We start from the raw sequence: 26,257 nt of genomic DNA, 5'->3' as shown, positions 1-26,257 counted from the left end.
TAGAAAGGGGGGCTGCTGTCACGTGCGGGCCAGGCTGTCACCTTTACAGTCACCTTTATTAGCACAAGCCTGTCTGCTGAAGGCACCAATACTATATAGAAGGGCCATCAGCCCGAAGTCCCCTCCGGCAGTTCCCTTGGGAAGTAGGTGCTGCTACGATCCTGGCACCCGCCTGGAGCCCACTCTGAGCACCTCCTGCACCAGCCACACATGAGCCAGAGGCCTGGGTATGCACCAGGCAGCCTGGCCCTGACCTCAGGGAGCTTCCGACGTGGCTGAAGCTTCTCCAGAAAGAAACGTGTCTCCTTGGAAACCCCTCTGGTGTCTGGGGTCTCGCAGTTACAGTAGAGCTGTCGTGGGCAAACGCCAGAGGGATTTCTGCAGTGTGGAGGGGGCAGCCCTGAGCTTTCTTGTGCTGAAGAAAGAGGCGTAGTCATGTGGTTCCAGTGCAGTCTTTACAAATTCACCCTGAGCAAGAGAAACCATGTTAGGTTTAACGAATGGGCTTCTGAAATCTGAGCGTGGGAAAATGATTACGTGCCCCTGTACAGCACCTTCGGATTAAATGAGGGGCTTCTCAGGCTTCCCATCACCTGAGCCCACACATCAAGCCTGAGGTAGGAAGGTCTGTGTGGTCATTTGCTCCTCAAATGACAGCACAGCAAGGACGGAGGCCAGCTCCCAGCGACAGGAGCATGGAATGGCAGGTAGCTCTCAAACCCACGTCCCCTGGAGCCTAGGCAAGCCTCTCAGTGGACTCAGCTCAGCCTCTGCGAGTTAGGGGTTAGGAGCTGGGACGCATGTGCTTCCGTCACGACCCTGGGGGCAGCCCAGCATCCACCGCCATCCTCTTGGCTTCCTTCCCCTCCCGCTCAGCCCAGCATTCTCTCCCAAGCCATCCAGCTGCTTCTGTCACTGCACAATCTCGATCATTCTTCTCCAGTTCTTCTCCACTGACCCTCTCCTGAAACCAGAAAAGGATCAACAGAGCATCCCAATTAACGCTGGCCTGGCTGCGCCCCGCACCGCAAGCTCAGAGTCAGAGCAAGCGAGCCAAGGTTCACACACCAGGCCGGCCGCAGGGACACCGTGTTCTGTACATAAGATGCTCTGAGCACAGATTTACTTATGGGAACATATATTTAGTGGTGGGACATGAAGTCCTGGTCTGGGGAGATCCAAGAGAGAACAAGGCAAGGAGGCACTACTATAAAAGTGGGGAAGCGCAGACTTCCCCAGACACGCCCGCAGGTGTCAGGTCACACTGGACACCTCCTGCTTCCTCTAACAGCCTTCAACATTTAAAAGGAGAGTCCGAGATTAGCACAGAGGCAAAGCACACACTCGGTTCAGTAGCCTGACAGCCCATCTTTCCACTGTGACCCAAGGAACAGGAAGGCCCTCCTCTGCCAGATGGCTAGAACTGATGTCAGACACTAGTCAGCTTTTCTAAGATAATCCAGCACTTTCTGAGATGTTTTATGCCTTTGATGTTGAGTCTTCTATCCTAGAACCATCTGTTTTCCAAGATAAGCAGCATTCCCCACAAAATGCATTTGTAAGTTTTGGAGTTTAATGTCATTATCGATTCTTTAGGGATTCCAGAGCAAAGGCCCTTCCATGCCAGCAAATGGATGTCAGCACAATCACCTTGTGTGGACAAGTGTCTGGCTTGGCCTCAGGAAAATACTCGTGGAATCATATCACTCCAAAATCTTATAAACTACTGAACAACAACAGGCCAGCAAGGAATATTCAGGAACCATCCTTACCCACGGTTCTATCTACCATTGCTCTGAACCATCTCATAACCTAATGCCCTATTCCATTTTCTGGCATCTGGGCTTGAGGGGCGGGGAAGGAAAAAAAGATAAATTTGTCCACACATTAGTTCTGCTTGAAAGATACTGGTCCGTCACAGAATCTGAGATTCAGATTTTTCAGTATTTCCTTAACGATGCAAAATTACAGCTCATTCCCATGTGTTCTCTGTTTAGTTTTGGCTTCGTCAGAGCTTGTCTAGCTTAGAGAAGAGGACCATGAAAAGTCTAATTGCAATGGCCTCTCCTCCCACTGCAGCTCGGAGATTCCGAGCATAAATCAAGGGCCTACTGCCCCAGAGGAGACCAGAGCAGAGGTGTTTAGGAAACTGCATGAGCATGACACAATGACTAGTCCTAGAATGACACACATTTGTCACTGTACCTTGTTGTCTTCTCCATTATGGGATATTCCGGGTCCACTGTCCTGAGAAGTGCACCCAACAGCAGTCACTTCCTCCTTGGAATTTCCTGGGTGAGCTGCCGTCCCCAAGCAAGAGAGTAGGGTGAGCAAATGGGGTGACTCCCAAGGGACTGGACAGTCAAAAGACTAATGATACAATGGGGACACTTCCAAAAGCATGGAACCCCATGACCCAGTTCTATCCTTTTGACCTTCACCCTGACACCTGCTACATGCCCTCCAAGGACAGGAAAACCTTCCAGGTATTGGGAGAGTGGCTCTATTCAAGCATTTCTCAGCTGGAATTTTGATCTATTCTCCCAACTATTCAGGCATTAAATGCAGTCAGATTTCCCATTCTGTTCCTTGGCCCTCCTCTTTGCTCACTGGAATTCTTACTCACAAGAGAGACCATAATCACACATGTTAATTCAGCCTCTCTCCCCGCTCCTACCAAATCAGTACCAACTGGAAGGGGGTGAATTTCTTATCCTACTGTGCACCTCCCCACACCCCAAATTCCATATGTGGAGGTGTGGTGAGGGATTCAGTTTTCCATTTGAGCTGAAAATACAAATGAAACACATTTTTCGAATAAAGAATATTACTTGTTACCTATGTAAGTAAATGTTTAAAGTTTATTTCCAGACTCTATAAATGAGCAAAATTTGGTTTGGCGAAATTGAATCATAAGCATCTAAAAATACCAGCCCTCTTTAGCCTTCTCTGATATGTAAGGTTTTATATAATACCGTGGTAGCTGCCCATGTACTTTCCTTCACAAAAACCATAAGCTCATAAATGAGCTCAGACACTTCTCAGCCAGCCTCATTGACTACTGTATCCGGATCACCTGGACACTTCCCAGTGCTGAGAAATGCACCGTTAACAGTAATCAACTGAATGAGTGAGTGAATGAATGAATGAGACAATGAAGTAGATAATCCATTATCAATTTGCTTCCTTTCCTGATGTGTGAAACTTTGGTTTTATGTGTTATGGATGGAAGTATGTTAATAGCTATCAAACTTTCCCTTGTACTTTATTCCTAAGCAATGAAGATGCAATACTTTTTTTAAATTAATGATAATTTGGACTCACAAGCATGAGAATCTGAGAAGCAGCCACACAGGTAGGTCAAAGGCAGATGCCTACGAGTTACCATCCGATGCTGCAGCAGATAACAGTGGCCACTAGAGGGAGCCACACAACCTTTCAAAGAGCAGCATTAGACCAAAAAGCCCATCCAGCGTGGTGGTTCTGTTCTCTGCCCTTCCCAGCCTGGCTCACCCCCATATGCTTGCTCTTGCTACTGCTCTGTGTAATACCCGACGCCCCAGAACAAGCTGAAACAAGTTAGAGCTGCAGTCTGCTCAGCATCAGGCTTTTAGAAAAATGACCCCACTTCCTCAGCTCAAATATTTCACATCTCTTTATGTACATTCCCTCTAGCTTTAAAAATTAAATACAAACAGAAGAAAAGTATTTTCCCTGTGGATGACAGTTGAATCTATTAAAACTTCACCTGGAAAGAAAGCAAAAATATAACCTAAAAATGAAAAAAAAATATTTTTTAATCTGTGTGCAATTACTTCCTGCCTCCAGCAACTTTTTCCGTTAAAAAAAAAAAAAATCAACTGTTGACGTATTCAATTTCATCCCCCACAGTAAAGAAACTTAGGCATTGCAAGCTAATAGGGAAGTCACATCAGACAGAATTCTGATCCTACTGGTCAAGTTTCAAAGGCTTCACATGTAACTGAGTATAGGAAGAAAAAAGTTTCCCACAAACTCCTTCTCTCAAAAGGTCTGAATAACCCTGTAAATATTTTCAGGGCCTTTATAAGCCACAGATGTTATCAACACTCAGGACCGTGCAAACTTTAAAATCCCCAGTCCACAGATGACACTGCTTCAAAAACAGATTTTAAAACATTTGAAAGGGGCTTCCCTGGTGGCGCAGTGGTTGAGAGTCCGCCTGCCGATGCAGGGGACACGGGTTCGTGCCCCGGTCCGGGGGAATCCCACATGACACAAAGCGGCTGGGCCTGTGAGCCATGGCTGCTGAGCCTGCGCGTCCGGAGCCTGTGCTCCGCAACGGGAGAGGCCACAACAGTGAGAGGCCCGCGTACAGCAAAAAAAAAAAAAATTTGAAAGGAGAAGTTAATTTCCCTCTGGAATGTTGTGGAATGTTGTAATATGTCCACACCTTAGTTAGAATGTGAAAAGCAACGGGCCCCACCGGGCTTCTGGCTTATAGTTCTATTTCTGTGGCCCATGAAATTGTAGGAAACCTCCTAAATAACAGTCAGAAATAAAGGGACAAAAGGTAGAATTTGAAACACGGAACAATTCAAGAAAGCAACTCTAAGAATAACTGATTAAAACTAAAATAAGTGGCCTCGTGACATTTCCAGGGAAGAGAAGATTCCAGAATCTGCATTGTTTGGTGATGGGTGGGAAAACCCAGTGGGCTAACATTTGCTGATTTCCGTGAGGAGAGAAACAGACAAAAAACAGAGAAACTGCCGAGGATCTGGGCTAATCTGTGATTGCATATGTGGCCCCCACTCCCCGGCTGGCCTGGAAAAAACCTGAGTGTCAGCTCCGACTGACAAAATTGTTACAAAATGAAGCTGGCTGGCGGAAAACCTTCACAAGTGCATTAAAATCCTGACTGCTGGCCCTGGGGGGAGACAGGAGGTGTGGGTGAAACTGGGAACTAGCCATGATTTACACAGGGAGTGAAAAGACCACAACTTAGAATTTTTCAAAAAATTATAGTTTCGGTAATCTAATTATATCCCTAATTATAATGATGACCCTTCTTCCTTCAAGGGACTCAAGCATGCTTCTGGAACCTTCTCTGTGAAAGTCCCCTCATTTGCCGTTTTAAGGAGAGAGTTGGTGCTTCTCAGAGTGAGTTAAAGTGACAGGGCTGGCATCTGAATTCCAGCTCATTTCCTCTGACCAGACCACACCAACTCTCTCAGCTCTTGAAATAACCCCCAGTGGAATTCTCCTCAGAGAAAGCCATCTCCCCAATTATGCAAAAACGTCCTCCCCTGCAAACCCCCTCCAGCCCATGCAATTTCCACATGATTTCCACATTCTGATGGGCAAGCCATTTTTTTTCCATTTCCAGCCAAGGAAGTGCAACGTCCAAGCCACAAAGGCCAGGAGGCATGGGGGCTGCAGGCTCCTTTGTGAAGCCCAGCGACAAACCCACACGGCTGGTCGGCCAAGGGCCTGGGACCCTGGCTGGCTTCCCATCATTTCCGACTTTCTACGCCACAGGGCAAGTCACTTAACTGCCTCATTAGGATCACAGTCACAGCCCTGCCACAGCCTCCTTCCCAGGTGCCCGGTCACCCCATTAATATCTGTAAAGACCCATTAAGCCTCCTAGCTGAAAGGCACCAGAGGAGCAAAACCTATCACCATCATCATCAATAAACTCCCAGGCAGTCTCCCCTGTCGCCACCTCAGGGGAATCAGTCACCATGGGAAGAGAAAGCCTGGCACCTCAGCCTGCCCATCCATCCCCTAATGAGCTACCTGCAGCCTCGGAAGTGGCACTCGACCCTGAAGGGAGCTCAGTCAGCCATGCTTTCACCGTGGCCGGTGAATTTAAAGAGACCCTCCCTCGCCCCCATCCCCCCTGCAGCCCTGCCCCCAGCCGCACCTCCAGCTGCAGCTGAGGCCGGGCTTCAGTGGGCCGTCCTCCCGTACCTGGGAGAGGTGGAAGGAATGCGGACAGAAAGCAGCCTGGAGACCTAAAGACAATATGTGTCTGCCACCCTGCTTGCCCCTCCGGCCCTCAGACCCACCACCTGGGCACAGACGCCATCCATCAAAAACCCGCCACAGACTCACTGAAGACGACCTATGTGTCTGTAACAGGGCTGCCCACACATCCAAAAGCTCACCCATCGGGCTTATCCTGCGCTGCCGTCAAACACATCAAACAGGACAAGAAGGACAAGGCAGGCCCTCGCAGACACAGAACAGGGGGCGCTGCCTCACACCCACGTGAACCCTCCCCGAGGAGAAGGGACAGAGCTCACTCTTCCAGCAAACCCTCGTGTGTCTTAGAATTTCTACCAGATGCACACATTGCCTACGGGAAACAATGCTTTCCAGGGACCGTCTGCTAGACAGGGGCAATTAATCCTGTTGCATGTTTCAATGATCCTTTCCGACTGGAAACGGGGAACCCTTAGTCCCAGGGAGTCTCTGATTTGGCTAAAGTGGGGGAGATCTATTTGAGCAAGAGGGTCTGGAAGGTGTGGTTCGTTCAGGATGGGAGGTGGAGGAAGGCCAGGATGCCACCGCCCGGGTTTCACTCCTTCCTCTATTCCTGCAACAGCAACAAACAGAACGTCTGCGCAGCCTGACTCGATCCGCACCAGTGAATCTGTGCTTCCGTTACCGACACTGGAAATAACCAGACCAAAGGGCATGCTTTCACCCCGACTCACAATCTGGACGCCTTGCCTGTTGAAGCTGAACCTTCAGCCAGATGTTGACTCGCTGGCCCCAGGCTCCTGGGGGCTCCGCCTCCCACAGGCGCCCCCGCTCCTCTGGATGCACCGCCAGGAACTTCCTACAGACTGAGGGGAAGTTGCACACAGGAGTCAAGGAGGCCCACGCAGCCCTGGTGCACACACGCCGGCCCTCGTCTGCGTCCCCAGGCACGGCCCCTTCCGTCCTTCCTGCAGCCTGGACCGGCCCACCCCCAGCTCTCTGCTCTGCTGCTGCCCCGTGCCAACCCCACCCCCGCCCGCCATCCTCCTCACCTGCCTCCCACTTTCAGCCATCCCATTTAGCCTGCTCAGGCAGCCACAACAAAACACCACACACCCAGGGCCTTAAACAACAGACATTTATTGTCTCGCAGCTCTGGAGGCTGGAAGTCTGAGATCAAGGTGCTGGCAGGCTTGCCGTCTCCTGAGACCTCTCTCCTTGGCTTGGAGATGGCACCTTCTTACTGTGTCTTCACACCGTCTTCCTTCTGTACCCATCTGTGTCCTAGTCTCCTCTTCTTACTGGGACCTCCTCTTACCAGTCCTATTGGGTCAGGGCCCACCCTTATGACCTCATCTAACCTCAGTTGCCTCCTTATAGACCCCATCTCCACGTACAGTCCCCTTGGGGGTTAGAATTTGGGGGGACCCAATTCAGCCCATAATGGCACCCCACCCGGTCCTCTCCACAGGCACTGTCCTTCCTCTTTCTGAGCCTCCACAGCCCTCTTCTCCCAGGGAGCCTTTCAGCTCATCCACAGACGCCTTGACGCCAGAACCCCCTCAAGGTTGTAGACTTTTATGCTACGTTCACAGGGTGAGCATTTCCACATGGCAGGGCGCCGAATCCAGCCGAATGGGAAGCAGCTCCTGGTCCTGCAGGTGCTGGGGGCTCCATCAGGCCCAGGGCAAGAGCACAGATGGAAACCCACAGAGTATGACGCTAAATACTCAAAAGGTGTAAGCCAAGCTAGCCGAGTGCTAGATAGAATGTTCTGCTCTCCTGTCTTGACAAATATAACTTCTTAACAGCAGGAAAAGCCAGTTTCAAATTTAGAATTCTTAGACTCCTTGGAGTTTTGCACCTGAATGTGGCGATGCCAAGAGAGCTGGCCCCCAGCTGGCAGCCCACCTCCTCCTCCCACCCCAGCTCCCAGCCCGTGGCAAGGGGCCTGTGCGTACAAATGTGGACACCACATCCACGCTCCACCAGCAGCTGTCCCAGGGCCTAAGGATGTGCAAATTGGTGGCATCCTCTGCTCTTGGGGGCACAGATCCAGGATGGAGTCCACTTGGGCCCTTGGCAGCCCCTGACAGGAACCCTGGGGTCTGGTAGCCTGACCTGGTTTAGAAGTGGCCTGCACCCAGGCGAGAACATCCTCTTGGACCCGCAGATTCCTCATCCCATGGAGAGAGGTGCAGCTTCAAGAGGGTGCTAAAGCGTGGGGCCCTGGGCGGGAGGCCCTCCGGGCCATTCCAAGGGCAGGACTGTACTGGATAAAAGGCGGTCAGTGAAGCGTGGAGCAGCCACACCCGGCCCGGCCTTGAGCCTCCAGCTGCTGCTTTGTCCTGCTCTGTCCACACTCTGCCTGCTCACCCATGAGCCCAGGCACAATCAGGGTGACATAGAAGCTCAAGGCCCCAGCACCCTTGGCTGGGCCACTGAGACCCCAAGTGTGATTCAGAATCAGTACCTTCAGATCTTCTTTCTCTACCAGGTGGAGATACGGGCCCCTGTGAGGGTCTCTGCAGTGCTGGCCTGGGGGTGGTCCCCGCCCTTTGGAGCCTGCTCCTCCCCAGGGGAGACCTAGGTGGCTGCCCTGGGGGCCAACACACTCAAACAAAGTCTCAGAGCTGAAATGAGAATGAGGGGAGGGACAGAGAACCAGTGCCGGAGTTCCAGAACTTTCCAAGACCTCCAAGTGAGCAAACCAGTGCAGCAAGCCTCCAGCATTCTTTGCACAAATTCAGGATCTTCAGAGTTTCGTGAGAGATGGAGAGTTTGAAAATACAAAGAAATGACCAAACCCACTTGAGGAAAATATGTTTTTGCCTGGTTTTCTTATGACTTCCGAGCAACAGAAGCTACCTTGCCTTTCGCAGCTTTTCTCTCCTATCTGCTGTTCTCACACCACAAGGACACTGGAAACTCAATAGTAAGGGTCCAAAAGTATCTGTACGACAAGAAGTGAGGCAGGGCCCAGTGTGGGCTGGATGTGCTTCATGAGGGACCAGTGGATCCTGGGAGATGCTCCACAGTATCTCCCACCCTTGCTGATCTGGAGTGAAACATTTAACATCAGGGCTTTCTGAATTTCTTCTGGCAAATACATATTAAGATTTCTTTTCCAGAACCTGGAGAAGGATTGTGGTAGTTCATGTTATGTGTCAACTTGAGTGGGCCAGGGGTATCCAGACATTTCGTCAAACATTATTCTGGATGTGTCTGTGAGTGTGTTTTTGGATGAGATTCACATTTTTAATTATTTATTTATTTATTTATGGCTGCGTTGGGTCTTCGTTGCTGTGTGAGGGCCTTCTCTAGTTGTGGTGAGCGGGGGCTACTCTTCGTTGCGGTGTGCGGGCTTCTCATTGTGGTGGCTTCTCTTTGTTGCAGAGCATGGGCTCTAGGCGTGCAGGCTTCAGCAGTTGTGGCACATGGGCTCAGTAGTTGTGGCATGTGGGCTTAGTAGTTGTGGCTCATGGGCTATAGAGCGTAGGCTCAGTAGTTGTGGCACACGGGCTTAATTGCTCTGCAGCATGTGGAATCTTCCCAGACCAGGGGTTGAACCCATGTCCCCTGCATTGGCAGGCGGATTCTTAACCACTGTGCCACCAGGGAAGTCCCGGGATTCACATTTGAATCCTTAGACGGAGTAAAGCAGATTGCCCTCCCCATTGTGGGTGGACCTCAGCCAATCAGTTGAGGGCCTGACTACAAAACAGAAAGTCTGACCCTCCCACAAGTGAAAGGAATTCCTCCTGCCTGACTGACTGAGCTGGGACATTGGTCTTTTCCTATCTTTGGATTTGAACTGAAACACTGGCTCTTCTTGGGTCTCAAGCCTGTTGGCATTTGGACTGGAACCACACCATCAGTCCTACTGAGCCTCCAGCTTGCTGACTGTAATCTTAGGATATCTCAATCTCCACGTTGCCTGAGTCAATTTCCTATAATAAATCTCTTCTCTCTCTCTTTCCCTCTCTCTCTCTCTCTCTCTCTCTCTCTCTCTCTCTCTATATATATATATATATATATATATATATATGTATATCTCCTACCGGTTCTGTTTCTCTGGAGAACCCTGACTAATATACGGACTCGGTAGGACAAGAGCAGATGGGGGGAGCCATCTTCTGCAGTAAGAGCTACACAGGTGCCCAGGGCTCAGTGCATTTGGAGCTTGCCTTTCCTCAGCTCCTGGTCCCCCTGGGGCTCCGAGTTGGAAAGTCAAAGTGATGACTACCATCTTCCCGTGCAAGAGCAAAGGCCCTCTGAGGCCCAGCAACAACCAGCAGCACAGTGGGTTCCCTGGATTCTGCTTCTCTCTGACGCTGTGTTGATTTGATTGTTATTATTTCTAAATCCAATTCTTTCTCAGGGACTGGGAAAGGTTCGCCCCTTGTGATCAAGCTTAAAGTCTCAGTTCTGAAGCAACAAGAGATTTCTCAGAGGAAAGAGACAACTCACAGGTGTGTCATGGTGCCGGCGGCTCTGAGGGACCTCCCACCCCAGAGTCATCTGGAACCCCCATGAGTTACCCATCCCCGTTACCCAAGCGCTCCTCCCGATGCAGTGATTACCTTGGTACATGGCAGGGGAGATGGGCCAGCTGATGCCCAGGGCCTCGTCCTCTCGGAACGTCTGGCAGAAGTCCCTCAGCATGGCCAGGCCCAGGTCCTGGCGGCGATGGCTCCTCTGGACAAACACGGTGTCTAAGACAGGCAGCAGGTAGCACACACCCGTGCCATCACCACACAGGCTGCCTGAGGGGAAAGCAAGAGACACGTGCTGTCCCCTGGGCTGGACTAGCCTGCCAGGACTCGGCGGGACTCCCACTTGCCTGGTCACTGGTACCATCCGGAAGCAGCGCAGCCTCACAAACTAAACCACTGAAGACCAAACAGCAGATCACCCTAAACCACCAGCTCTCCAGCTTACTGGGCAGCCCACACATTGTCAATTACTGTGAGCAAGGCCACTAGGCTATTGCCCTGAAATGAAATGCAAACCCAGGTGACCGAGCAGAGCGAGGCCGTCGCGCACCCAGACTCCTCACACCCCTCCCTCACTGTGCACAGTTCAGAGACCCCCAAAGCCAAGGAGGAGCATCTGAGCAATGTCAAAGTTCTCCGTGATGTGGGCTGGGAGACCCAGCCAACACATCTCCACGGCATGGACTTGTTCAGAGTTCACCATGGCCAATTATGGCAAAGTACACTTGACCCAAACAGACTAAGTCCTGTTTCCCATAGAACATCAATGACCCTGCTATTGCAGAGCAAGAGAGGCTACAGCTGGCACCTCTCCCACTTTTCTACCCCGAATTTAACTTTACTGCAACCAGCACTAACACCAGCAAAGTTGCTGTTTCTGCAACAGGAACCTACCCTTGCAGTCAGTCACCTCTGTTGTCACCCTAGCTAGAAATACCACACACACCCAACTATATCACCTTCCTCACTTCCCAGCTGCACAGTTGCCTGTGCTCTAGATGCACTGGAATCCAGCAAAAGAAATATGTCGCATAGTCAGCTCCCATTGGAAGAGGTGGTATTTGTGCCTGCAAAGATTCAAAGGTGAGTAATTTCCCAAACAAACAAAAAAATGATTCTGAGTCTAATTAGCCAGGCTGAATTGCAGAGCTACATGCTACTGTAGTGAACTGTTTGAAAAACGGCCACAATTATTCCCCTTCCTATATCCACACACCTTTGCATGTGATTTTGAAGGTCCTCCCATCGAAATATGGGGTCTATTTCCTCTCCCCTTCAATCTTGCTGGCCTGGTGACTCACTTTGAGCAACAGAATGAAGCTGGCAAGGGCACACCAGTTCCGAGCCTAGGCCTCTCGGGGTCCAGGGCCCCTCCATTCTTTCACAGATCCCTATCACTCACCACAAGAACAAACCCAGGCTAGCCTGCCACCAGGAGAGAAACATGGCCCAGGCACCCTCGTGGTCCCAGCTAACATCTAGCTGGTCTTAAGAAACAGGTGGGCAGGTGACCACAGACACATAGGCCAGCCCAGCCTAGGGCAGAAAACCACCCAGCTGAGCCTCAGCAAAATCGCCAACCAAAAGAATGGTGAGCTAAATAAATAGTTGGTTTTGTGCCCAATATGAATGAATAAATAAATAATCTGTGACCAACGAGCAACCCCAATTCACTTGAGATGGTAATTGTAAAGAATTTGGACTTTACCCTCAATGTGCCTGAAATGACAGCGCCAACTGGGTTGCAATTATATAACTTCCAATTTTATAGACAACAAGAACAATGGTCCCCAAACAGTGAAGTCCTTCAAAGCTAAGAATGTTTAAAATTAAATAAAGATACAATTCCACTCAAAACAGCATTAAAAAGTAAATACTCAGGAATATATTTAACAAAAGAAGCATAAGCCTTAAATACTGAAAAGCACAAAACATTGTTGAGGGAAATTAAAGAAGATCTAAATAAATGAAGAGAAATTCCATGTTCATGGATTGGATCAGGGTCCCCAACCTCCAAGCCACAGACAAGTACCAGTCCGTGGCCTGTTAGGAACCAGGCCACACAGCAGGAGGTGAGCAGCGGGCGAGTGAGCGAAGCTTCATCTGTATTTACAGCCGCTCCCCATCACTCGTATTACCGCCAGAGTTCCACCTCCTGTCAGATAAGTGGCGGCAATTAGATTCTCATAGGAGCACGATGCTCCTGTGAACTGTGCATGCGAGGGATCTAGGTTGTGCACTCCTTATGAGAATCTAATGCTTGATGATCTGAGGTGGAGCTGAGGCAGTGATGCTAGGACTGGGGAGCGGCTGCAAATACAGATTATCATTAGCAGAGAGGTTTGACTGCACAGAGACCATAATAAATCAATTGCTTGCAGACTCATATCAAAACCCTATCAGTGAGTGGCAAGTGACAATTAAGCTGCATCTTACAGAATAGACTGGACATAAGCAACACACTTCAGGTGTCACTGTCTCCCATCACCCCCAGATGGGACCATCTAGTTGCAGGAAAACAAGCTCAGGGCTCCCACTGATTCTGCACTATGGTGAGTTGTATAATTATTTCATTATATATTAAAATGTAATAATAATAGAAATAAAGTGCACAATAAATGTAATGCACTTGAATCATCCCAAAACCATACCCCACCCCCCGGTCCATGGAAAAACTGTCTTCCACGAAACCAGTCCCTGGTGCCAAAAAGGTTGGGGACTGCTGGATTGGATGACTCAATACTGTTAAGTTGCCAATTCTTCCCAAACTGACCTGTAAGTTTAACAACAGTCCTGTCAAAATCCCAGCAGGCTCTCTTGTGGAAATTGACAAGCTGAGAGTAAAATTCCTGTGAAATGCAAAGTCTCGAGGATAAACAAAACAGAAAAAAAAAAAGAAGAAGAAGAACAAAGTTGGAGGTTTCATATTAACCAATTTCAAAGCTTCTATAAAATCAAGGTAATCAGATAGTGTGATAATGGTGCAACGGTGGGCATATAGATCAATGGAGCAGAAGTGAGAGTCCAGAAGTAAACTCTTACACTCTGAATTTCTACAAAATGCCATGGTAACTCAGTGGGGGAAAAGACAGACTTTTCAACAAACTGTGGTGGAATGATTGGACATCCATAAGCCAAAAAACAACTAATTAATTAAAAATGAACAAATTAATGAATGAAGCTGAAACAGAACAGAGCCCAGAATGAGACTCACACAAACACAGTCAACTGATCTCTGACAAAGGAGCAAAGCAAAGTGAATAGAGGAAGGACAGTCTTTTCAACAAGCGATGCTGGGACAGTTGGACATCCACATGCAAACCATGAATCTAGACACAGACCTTAAACCCTTCACAAAATGTAGCTCAAAATGGATCACAGACACAAATGTACAATGCAAAACTACAGAACTAGAAGATAACATAGGAGAAAATCTAGATGACCTTGGGTTTGGCAATAAACTTGTACATACAGCATCAAAGGCATGATCCATGAAAGAAAAAATTGAGAGTTGAATTTCATTAAAATCAAATTTTTCTGCTCTGTGAAGGACAAGGTCAAGAGAATGAGAAGCCACAAACTGGGGGGAAAAATATATTCAAAAGACATATCTGATAAAGAACTATTATCCAAAATATACAAAGAGCTCATAAAACTCAACAACAAAAAAACAAACAACTTGATTAAAAAGTGGGCCAAAGACCTTAATAGACACCTCACCAAAGAAGCTGTACAGATGGCAAGTAACATATGAGAAGATGTACCACATCATATATCATCAGGGAAATAAAAATTATTTAAAAGTGAGATACTACCATACACCTATTAGAATGGCCAAAATCCAGAACACTGAAAACACCAAAATGCTGTTGAAGATGTGGAGCAAAAGGCACTCTCCTTTATTGTTGGTAGGAATGCAAAATGGTACAGCCACTCTGGATGACAGCTTGGTGGTTTCTATTTTTTTTTTTTTAATTTTTGGCTGCATTGAGTCTTCGTTGCTGCATGCAGGCTTTCTCTAGTTGTGGCGAGCGGGGGCTACTCTTTGTTGTGGTGCACGGGGCTTCTCATTGCAGTGGCTTCTCTTGTTGTGGAGCATGGGCTCTAGGCGCACGGGCTTCAGCAGTTGTCGCACACAGGCTAAGAAGCTGTGGCTCACAGGCTCTAGAGAGCAGGCTCGGTAGCTGTGGCGCATGGGTTCAGCTGCTCCGCAGCATGTGGGATCTTCCCAGACCAGGGATCGAACTCGTGTCCCCTGAATTGGCAGGCGGATTCTTAACCACTGCGCCACCAGGGAAGTCCCAGCTTGGTGGTTTCTTACAAAACTAAACCTACTCTTACCATAGGATCCAGCAATTGTGCTCATTTATATTTACCTGAAGGAGTTGAAAACTTATGTGTACTCAAAAACCAGCACACAAATGTTTATAATGCCTATATTCATAATTACCAAAACTTGGAAGCAACCAATATATGCTTCAATGGGAGAGTGGATAAATAAATTACGGTACATCCAGATAATGGAATACTAGTCAATGCTAAAAGGAAATGAGCTATCGTGCCATAAAAAGATATAGAGAAACCTTACAGCATATTACTAAGTAAAAGAAGCCAATCCACAAAGGCTACATAGCATACAATTACAATTATATCTTCTGGAAAAGGCAAAACTACGAAGGCAGTAAAAATATTAGTGGTTGCCGAGGGGTAGGGGAGAGCAAGGGATGAATAGGTGGAACACAGGATTTTTAGGGCAGTGAAGCTACTCTGTATGATGGTACAATGATAGAACATGTCTTTATACATTTGTCGAAACCCACAGAATGTACAACACAAAGAATGAACCCTAATGTAAACTATGGACTTTAGTTAATAATAATGTATTCTTATGGATTGAATTGTGTCTCCCCAAACCCCCAGTACATCAGAATATGTCTGTATTTGGAGACAGGGCCTTTAAGAGGTGATGAACTCAAAATGAGGTCTTTAGATGGGCTCTAATCCAATCCAGTTGGTGTCCTTATAAGAAGAGGAAATTTGGACACACAGAGGGACACGAAGAATGCACACACACACAGGAAAACCGTGAGAGGACACACCCAGAAGATGGCCATCACAAGCCAAGACATAGGCCTCGGAAGAAACCAAACTTGCCTACACCTTGACCTTGGACTTCCAGCCTCCAGAACCGTGTGAAAATTAATTTCTGTTGTTTAAGCCACCCAATGTGTGGTGCTCTGTTACGGGAGCCCTAGTCGACTAATACATGTATCAATATTGGTTTATGAATTATAATAAATGTACCACACTAATGCAATATGTTAATAATAGAGGAAACTCTGTGTGTGTGGAGGGGGATGAGAACTCCCTGCACTTTCTGCTCAATTTTTCTATAAACCTAAAACTGCTTTAAAAAGTAAAATCTGCTAATTTTTTAATGTATAAGGTATTTTTTAAAATGAAGCTGGACCCTTACTTCACATCATATAAAAAATTAATTCAAGATGTATCTAGACATAAATATGAGAGTTAAAACTGTAAAGCTTTTAGAAGAAAACACAGAAGGAAGTCTTCACAACCTTGGGTAGCAAAGAGTTCTTAGCTTTGACATCAATGGACACAACCAACTGGTAAATCTGACTTCATCAAAATTAACTTGGTACTTCAAAAGATACCACAAAGAAAATAAAAAGACAAGCCACAGACTGTAAGAAAATGTTGCAAATCACATTCCTGATAAAAGATATATCCAGACTATATAAAGAACTCTTATAATTCAACAAAAAGAAAATCAACAACCAATTAAAAATGGACAGATGATCTGAACAGACACTTCTTCAAAGAAGACATACAAATGGTTAATAATCAGTGAAAAGATACTCAACATCATTGGTCATTTAAAAATGCAAATTAAAACCACAATGAAATGCCACTTTTGACCTACTAAATGGCTATAATCAAAAAGACAAGCGTTGACAAGATGTGGAGAAATTGGAACCCTCATATATTGCTGCTGGGAATACATAATGGTACAGAAACTTTGTCAAATAATTTGGCAGTTTCTTAAAAAGTTAAAACATATGCTAACCAAAGACCCACCAATTCTGCTCCTAGGAACCCACTTAAGAGAAACAAAAACATGTCCATACAAAGACATGTATGCAAGTATTTATACCAGCATTATTCATTATAGCCAAAAACTGGAAACCATACTGGTAAATTCATAAACAAAATGTGGTACAGTCATACCATGGAACATTACTCAGCAATAAAAAGGAATAAAATACTAATATATGCTGTAATTTGGATGAACCTCAAAAACACCAAGCTGAGTGAAAGAAGCCAGACATAGAAGACCACATACTGTATCTTTCCATTTATATGAAACATCCAGGAAAGGCAAATTGATGGAGACAGAGAGCAGAGCAGTCATTCCCTAGAGCTGAGATGGAAAGAGACTGACACCAAAAAGGCAACTTTTGGGGGTGATGGAAATATCTAAAATCTGGATTGTCGTGCCGGTTATACAACTCTCTAAATTTGCTGAAAAACAAGTCACTGAATGGTACACTTAAAATGGGCAACTTTTATGGGATGTAAAATTATACTTCAAAAAAACTGATTTGGGGCTTCCCTGGTGGCGCAGTGGTTGAGAGTCTGCCTGCCGATGCAGGGGACACAGGTTCATGCCCCGGTCTGGTAGGATCCCACATGCTGCAGAGCGGCTAGGCCCGTGAGCCATGGCCGCTGAGCCTGCGTGTCCGGAGCCTGTGCTCTGCAACAGGAGAGGCCACAACAGTGAGAGGCCCGTGTACCGCAAAAAATATAAATAAAAACTGATTTGAAAAGATACAATGAATTGAATTAAATTGTATTAGAAAGATACAATTAAGTAAGGAAAGGGAAAAATAATAACTTTACAGTATAGAAAGGGGGTAGACATCCCCTTGAGTGATCAGGGTGAATATCGCCAGTAGTAACCTTGGCATCTTATACCCCACACCTGATGTGACCACGTGAGGAGAAGCATGCTTCACTGTGCCCCAAACCCATAACCCTGGTCAAATCATGAGATAATATCATACAAACCTAAATTATTGGACATTCCATAAATCTCCTGACCAGTACTCCTCAAAAGTGTCCAGGTCATGAAAGACAAGGAAAACCAAGAAATGGTCCCAAATTGGTAGGGGAGGCTAAGAAGACCTGAAGATTAAAGACAACAAAGACTCCTGATCAGATCCTACAAGAGAAGGACATTGCTGGAAGATCAGCCCATGTTAGTTTCTTAGTTTTGACCATTGTGCCATGGTTATGTAAGATGCTAACATTAGGGCAAGGTGAGTGAGGATATAACAGGAACTCTCTGTCCTATCTTTGCAACTCTTCTGTAAAACTAAAATTATTTCAAAATAAAAATCTGGGGTGGGGCAGAGGAACACTGCACCAGTCCTTCCTAAAGGCTCATCATACTTTCAAGTTGGTCAAATAAAACCTATCTCAATTCACAAAGCAACAAATTGGCCTCTTTTTTTTTTTTTTTTGCAGTACACAGGCCTCTCGCTGTTGTGGCCTCTCCCGTCGTGGAGCACAGGCTCCGGACGTGCAGGCTCAGTGGCCATGGCTCACGGGCCCAGCCGCTCCGCGGCATGTGGGATCCTCCCGGACCGGGGCACGAACCCGCGTCCCCTGCATCGGCAGGCGGACTCTCAACCACTGTGCCACCAGGGAAGCCCAGCCTCTTAATAAGAATATTAATGAACTGTAATAAGAATATTACAGCCTGATTGTGAACAGGGCTGAGAGAGTAAGCTGGTTGCACACAAATGGACTCCCCATTCATAATCAGAATATAAAATCCTAGGAAACCTTCCCACATACAATAGCACAGAACAGTTGGTAGGAACCCTAGCCATGATCTAATCCACTCTACCCATTTTAGAGACATGGCAGCTGACAGGGGCAAGAAAGGTTCAAAACATAGGACTTGGCTCATTTTTGTCAGTAACAGCTGCCCAACTGGCTCTCATTAGCTCGTGGGAAGTGTTGATACCACAGCAAAGAAATTAAAGGGAAGGAGACAAAAAGGATAGAAATGAATTAAAACGAAAACAAAGATACAACATAAAGTATTTTTTAAAAAATTAAAGAGTTGCTAAAGCCAGAAGGAAGACAATTCATAAAGCACATTAGGAATTAAAATAGATACATCACTATAGATGTGGCAGAAATTTAAAAGGTAAGAGAATACTGCAAATAACTGTAGGCCAATAGATTTGAACAGATGAAAAGGACAAATTCCTAAGATAATACAACCCACCAAAACTGACTCACAGAAAAACAGAAAAACTAAAGTATCCTATGACCATGGAAATCTGAATACAGTAGTTTAAATCCCTCCCACACTGAACACACAAGGTCAGGTGACTTTAGAGATAAGTTCTGCCAACTTTCCCAGGAAAGCCTTCCAGAGCACAGAAAAAGAGACATTAGTCCCTGACTCAGCCTATGAGCACAGTGTAACCTTTTCAGAGAAAAAGATAAAAAGCAGATGAAGATCAGATAATTAAGCAAATAACAGTAGTTCCTGAACATAAGACAAAAAACTTAAACCAACAGTAGCAAACCGAACTCAACAAAGTTACTCCACTGGTAACTGGTTTCTCTGCTCATGCCCCAGGTTGTTCTGGGGGAGATACAAATGATCAATAAGGTATCCAGGGTGAAACTACCACCCCCAGGCATGAACTAACACCACACAGAGGGCTTTTCCATCAACAGCCTGGGAGGACCTGAAGAAGGAACCTCTGTGAGGATAAGACGAAGCCCACCAAAGAGTAAAGAAGGGGGCACCAGCAGGCTATCCCCCTAACAATACATACCCCAACAGATCAAAGACAAAGAGGAAGACAGTTACTCTAGGAAGAGAGGAATATATTCTTAGGATACCTAAGACAGACGGTGCATCATAGGGAAGTGATAGCAGCAGCCAGCCAGGAAGTAGTGGAAAAAACTGTATCTGCTTCAAAAAGATTTGTCAGGAAGGAAGACGACATAAAAGACAAGTGGCAAGACAAATGCCATAGTGTATTTCCACTGCCCGGATGTCTTGACACCCAAGACCTGGGCACCAGGAAAGTTAAGGTGTGGGTCCATAGAACGCAAAAGAGCCAAGTGCCCGGCCAAAGCTCTCTTCACACTTCCTTTTGCAAAGCTGCATTTGTGCGGCTGTGAGCACCCGTCCGGGTTTGTACTGCTAATCCCCAAAGGCAATACGCTGACAGTAGCTGCTTCAGACACTCGGCTCTGTGGAGCATTTTAAGAATAACTGCTCTAAAAATCCAAATGCAGGCCAAATAGTCACAGTTGCTAGTCCAAGACATTAAGTGCAAACAATAAAGGTATCTGGGATACTCTTAAACCTGGGAAACTCAAAACAGTAGTAGCTAAAAGTGTTAACTTTTGCTAACCGTTGACACTATCTTTTCGTGACAATCATACTGCATGTCTGTTGTGGGCCCGCTTCACAGGGTTAGAGCCACACTCCCTGGGCACCTGGGGCAGTTGAGCAACTATTGACGATACCAGTAAATGGTCTGGATGTTCCCGAATTCTCCCCACCGAGGAGCATTACTAACATCAATTTGGATAAAATCTTTTTTTTTTTTTTAATATGAGACATTTAAACTGTATTCTCTAGAACAGGGGCTGGCAAACTTTTTCTTGTAAGGTCAGGTAGAAAATACTTTAGGCTTTGGGGACAACCACTCACCCCTGCAGTTGTAGAGCAAAATCAGCCACGCACAATACGAATGCACGAAGCTGTGTTTCAATACAATTTTATTTACAAAAACGGACGACAGGCAGAATTTGGTCTATGGGCCATAGCTGCCAACACCTGCTCCAGAAAAACATCACTTTTAACAAGCAAGACTATGTGTTCAGAATCCTATTTGTATAATAATCGTCTTTTCTCACAAACAACTGAAAATAATGCAATAACATGAACCACCCCAAAACAAGATATACTTGGAGATAAGCTTTAGTTATATTGTTTCCTCTTTGAAAAGTATCATTTCTTTCTATATGTTTGACTATTATAACAGGAATTTATTTATAAAGTGCCATAAAATTAGATTCGTTTTTAAAATATTGAAGAAAAACTTATTTGCTTAAAGGAAATAACCTTGGCCAAGTTGGATTTATCCCGGGTGGTTTAACATAAGAAAATTTGTATCAGTAATTCATCTCATTTGTCAATTACAGGAGAAAAAACTGCTTGTTTAATGTAACACTGGACTCTGCACATTATCCAGTTCATATGACACAGAACATAGAAAAAATTTTTAAAGCTAAAGAAACTACCACTGAAAATGCATGCCTTAGGTGAGTGGGTCTCAAACTCTAGAATGAAACATGAGAATCACCTAGAGGGCTTGTTAAAACAGAGATTGTTGGGCCCCATTCCAGTGCCGGGTGTCTAGTGCCGGGGGTCTGGGGTAGAGCCCAAGAACTCCTGTGGCCCAGGACAGAGAAGCAGCACAGAGTGTGCTGCTGGAACATTCTATCCATTAGGCATTATCCATTATGCAGCAACGAAGGGCTGCCTGGTGGTCCTGACTGGAGGTATTCCAGCCCAGGCTGAGACCTTATCAACTGGATCCTCCCATGGATGATTATGGGGTGTCTGCTCAGCCACGGTTTTTCTTTAAAACTGCCCCTACCACAGCCCCAGTTAAAGAGCTGAGGCTAGGTGGCCATATCGGAAGCACGAAAGCCTGCCCACCAAGGTGGACCCATGATCCACAAGAACTCAATCTGCAGGCCAGCTGGACCAACCTGATTCTTTCAGGAAGTTTTGAATGAAGTGAAACTGGGAATATAATAGGTCTCAGCCCTTTAAGGCAGTACAGGTAGACCTGGGTGGGCATCACGGCAAACTACAGTCAAGGTTATGAGGAAGCAGGAAACATAAGTGAGCAAAGGAAGCTGGCTTGCAAAGATGAGAATGGAGCAGCAGCTGGGTGCCCATCCCAGCATAGGAAGCCGGTCTGCGCCCCATGAACTTCCCCTGCACCCTTCCAATACCCCATCTTGCAAGCCCTTCTCTTCCTCACGACAGCAACCCCTTTCTCATCGGACAGCAGAGCTGGTACCTGAACCTACACCACATTCCCACTACTCCACTTTTGCTGCTTATGTCTCCACTAAACTCCAGAACATGGCATGAAGGCCCCCTGCTTGAGGGGACAACAGGGTAGGAGTGGCCTGTGACATGGAGTATCAGGGGGAGGGGAGAGCAGAAGGCCCTGGTGACCAGCAGGGCAGCTGAGGCCACTTCAAGGCATCACAGCCATCTCACAGGTCACACGCTTGTCTAGATGGCAAATCACTTAACTGAACACTTTTAAGTGCCATTCGTGTTTTTACGATTTGCTTTAGTGTTGGGCTTTCAGGAATCTGAAACACAAAGCTGTTTGTTATATATTTTTAGACAAAAGCAAAATACTTACTAGCCCTGCCTTAAATCGGCCGACTCTCCACTTACCAGTCCAGTGTTTTTTTTTCCTTGAATGCTGTCTTGTGGACTAATGGTTTGAGGGCAAAAGTTAAAGTAAAACCCCACTAATTTTGGTTATCTAGGGAGAATTTCAGCATAAAATAATGAAATGACTAAAGTTGCAATATTTTGTAAGAAAGGCAATTATGGAACTATCAAACGAAGGGAGAAACTCAAACTGGCCCATTAACAAATGTTCCCAAAGAGAGGTCTGCCTGAAAAGATCTCATTCATTCTATACCAAGGCACCCACTTGTTTCAAAACTGAATGTTCTCCTCACACTAAAGAGGCACATACTACTGAAAGACACAATGATTTGGGTGAGTCGCAAAAGCATCATGAAAAAGTGAAACAAGTCAGTCTCACAAGGCTACATACGGTCTGGTTCCACTACATGACATTCCAGAAAAGATAACACTACAGTGAAAGAGAACAGATCAGTGGTTGCCAGGGGTTATGGGTGGGGGGTGAAGGGGTGGAAAAGATTAGAACAAGAAAGAGTTTCAGAGGGGGGTGAAGAACTATCCTGTATTTTAATTATGGTTGTGATTATAAAATTCACGGAACTGAAAAGCCAAAAAAGAGATCAATTTTACTGTCCGATAATTTTTTTAATAATACTTAAAGTCACACACATACAAAAATGAATGTGCTTAGAAACAATGTACACTCTTAAAAAGGTGCAACCTGGGCTTCCCTGGTGGCGCAGTGGTTGGGAGTCCGCCTGCCGATGCAGGGGACATGGGTTCGTGCCCCGGTCCGGGAGGATCCCGCATGCCGCGGAGCGGCTGGGCCCGTGAGCCATGGCCACTGAGCCTGCGTGTCTGGAGCCTGTGCTCCGCAGTGGGAGAGGCCACAACAGTGGGAGGCCCACGTACCACAAAAAAAAAAAAAAAAAAAAAAAGGTGCAACCTGCCCCCGCCCCGTGATCCAGTTTATGCAATGAATCTGCATATTTTCTTTTCCTCACAGAATGAGATTATAAGCTGCAGCCTAGCTGAAACTAAATTAACAGATATTCTGAATCATGTGGATCTAAGCTAATGAAGAGAAATTGTACTGCTGCAAAGTTGGGAAGCATGCCATGTGCTACGCCCATAACCTAGGTATCAACACAACACTACATGAAGCTGTGACAAGCACCAAGGACAATGCCATGACTGAAGAAACACCATTAACTGTTCTGAGCTTTTGAACTATACACTCCTCCTACAGTCAATTAAACCACAAGTACTCGCCAGTGATTTTTTTCACAAATCATATGTTTAAAATAATAAAACATTGTAAATAATATCTATTCACTATCTAATTTATTTTTTGCTTAATTTACCGGCGTGTTGCTAGTATCAACCATTTTTTAATTCATCAAAGCAAATCCCTCTCTCAACTTATAGAAAGGGATGGGAAAGCAAGGAATAAAATTCTATGGTTCATCCCTGGACAGAGTCCCCATCAGATGATGATGGTAAATTAAGTGGTCATGCAGAGTCTCAGATATAATAACTATTTTAAAAACAAATTTTTAAAAATCACTCACAGATACCATAAGGCATTCAAAAGCACATAGAAACCAGAAGAAATTTTAATTTCAGAAAATTGCAAATGAAATAGGTTAAAACCTGTGAGTTTGCAGCTTACTGGCCACAGGGTATAACTCAACCCCCAAGGCTACAGAAAATATTGGTGGGAAACGCTGCAGCCTTGCCAGCTAAAGGCATCAAAGATCAAATTTTAGGACTAGGAAAGTAGCTGGAAATTTAAAGGCTCAGTGGCAACATGGAAACCACAGAATGAATGAAACCTTAATTCAGAGCAACTGCCCAAATCCCTGGCTCATAAATAATCTACACATGAGTGAAGGAGAACCCAGAGGACTCAACCAAAAGAAGTCAGAAACCAGAGAGATATCCACCCTTGAAAGATGGAACTACACATGATCAGATCTGTGACTCTGGTGCTTTTCTTAACCAAGTACATTCCTCAACTTGGGCAGCCCAACTGGCAGGAAGCTGAAACCAAATGGGTTTGATGGGTAAGGGTACAGAGCCCAAAACCAGCAGACACAAGGAAACCACAGGGATCAGCAACGTCCATACCCAAATCTTTGTCTGGCCATCAACTTTGCAGGCACAGGGAAGACCTCTACAGAGCGAGGCTACAGAAGCAGCCATGAGACATCGTACTAACACATGTCAGCAGCTACATATCAAAGGAGACAGAGTTTGTGATTTGAATCCAGGCAAGCCAAATACCTCCCAGATCAAAAATCCTCAAAAACACACATAAAAAGCCAGAGTTGCTGCAATATATCTGCAACATCTAGCCTTCAACCAACACATGCAAAGAAACAGGAAACTGTGACCCACACTCAGGAAAAAAAAAAAAAAAAACAGATATAGTCAATATAACTGATTTTATCTTTTTTCTTTAGATTTATTTTTTATTGAGGTAACATTGGTTTATAACATTATATACGTTTCACATGTACAATATATTTATACTTTTGAATACCCTACACTGTGCTCATCACCAAAAATTTAGTTTTCATTTGTCACCATACAGTTGATCCCCTTTACCCATTTCACCCTCCCCCTTCCACTCCCTCCCCTGTGGTAACCACCACTCTGTTCTCCATATCTAGGTGCTTGTTTTATTAGGTTTGGTTTGTTCATTTAATTTGGGTTTTTTTTTTGTTTTTATATCTCACATATGAGAAATCATGCAGTATTTGTCTTTCTCCATCTGACTTATTTCATTTAGCATAATGCCCTCAAGTTCTATCCATGTTGTCAGAAACAGCAAGTTTTCATCTTTTTTATGGCTGCATAGTATTCCATGGTGTAGGTATGCCACATCTTCTTCATCCATTCATCTGCTGATGGGTATTTAAGTTGTTTCCATGTCTTGGCTATTGTAAATAATGCTGTGATGAACATATATCTTTTTGAATTAGTGTTTTCATATTCTTTAGAAACTCAGATGTAGGATAGCTGGATCATATAATAGTTCTATTCTTAATTTTTTGAGGAATCTCCATACTGTTTTCCATAGTGGCTGCACCAGTTTACATTCCTACCAACAGTGTATGGGACCATACAAAGGTTACCTTTTCTCCACATCCTCGCCAACACTTGTTATTTCTTGCCTTTTTGATAACAGCTATTCCAACAGGCATGAGGTGATATCTCACTGTGGTTCTGATTTGCATTTCCCCAATAATTAGTGATGTCAAACATCTTTTCATATGCCTGTTGGCCATCTGTATGTCTTCTTTGGGAAAATGTCTACTCAGATCCTCTGCTCATTTTTTTTAATCAAGTTGTTTATTCTTCTGTTGTTGATTTGTATGAGTTCTTTAAATATTTTATATATTAACATTTTATAAGATGTACATTTACAAATATCTTCGCCCATTTGGTAGTTTATCTTTTCATTTTGTTGATGGTCTCCTTTGTTGCATGGAAGCTTTTAAGTTTGATGTAGTTTATTTTTGCTTTTGTTTCCTTTGCCTGAGGAGACAGATACAGAAAGATATTGCTAAGACCAATGTCAAAGAGTATACTGCCTATGTTTCCTTCTAGGAGTTTTATTGTTTCAGATCTTTCATTCAAGTCTTTAATCCATTTTGACTTAATTTTTGTGTATGTTGTGAGATAGTGTCTAGTTTCATTTGTTTGCATGTGGCTGTCCAGATTCCTCAACACCATTTATTGGAGAGACTATCCTTTCCCCATTGTATGTTCTTTGCTCCTTTGTTGTAAGTTAATAGTTCGTATATGTGTGAGTTTATGCCTGGGTTCCCAATTCCCTTCCATTGATCTATGTATGCGTTTCTGCAAATACCATGCTGTTTTAATTGCTATAGCTTTGTAAAAGAGTGTGAAATTAGGGAGTGTGATACCTCCAGCTTTGCCCTTTTTCTCAGCATTGCTTTGGCTATTTGAAGTCTTTTATGGTACCACATAAATTCTAGAATTTCTTTGTTTAATTTCTATGAAAAATATCCTTGGCATTTTGATAGGGATTGCATTAAATCTGTAGATTGCTTTAGGTAATATGGATGTTTTAACAATTTTAATTCTTCCAATCCATGAGCACAGAATATCTTTCCATTTATTTTTGTCTTCTTCCATTTCAGGTCTTTCACCTCCTTGCTAAATTTATTCCTAGGTATTTGATTCCTTTTGTTGCGATTGTAAATGGTATTATTTTCTTAATTTCTCTTTCTGC

At 45.2% G+C, this 26,257-nt stretch overlaps 1 protein-coding gene across 1 annotated transcript in view; it reads right to left on the bottom strand.

Annotated features, from left to right (window-relative positions):
- Positions 1-784: 784 nt before the first annotated feature.
- LOC307050159 (protein FAM169B-like) overlaps positions 785-26,257 on the bottom strand; it is a gene marked incomplete at both ends in the record, with an annotated part of 84,467 nt that continues 58,994 nt past the window's right edge. Inside the window, 5 exon segments of the mRNA XM_079699986.1 lie at positions 785-811; positions 815-964; positions 2,206-2,300; positions 6,705-6,836; positions 10,554-10,736. Of these exon segments, the coding sequence (XP_079556112.1) occupies positions 785-811; positions 815-964; positions 2,206-2,300; positions 6,705-6,836; positions 10,554-10,736 (587 nt within the window).

Source organism: Hyperoodon ampullatus (genome assembly GCF_949752795.1).
Source record: "Hyperoodon ampullatus genome assembly, chromosome: 3".
NCBI classification, from domain to species: Eukaryota; Metazoa; Chordata; class Mammalia; order Artiodactyla; family Ziphiidae; genus Hyperoodon; species Hyperoodon ampullatus.
Note: the sequence above shows the minus strand (reverse complement) of the source record. Positions and strands in the feature narration are given on the sequence as shown.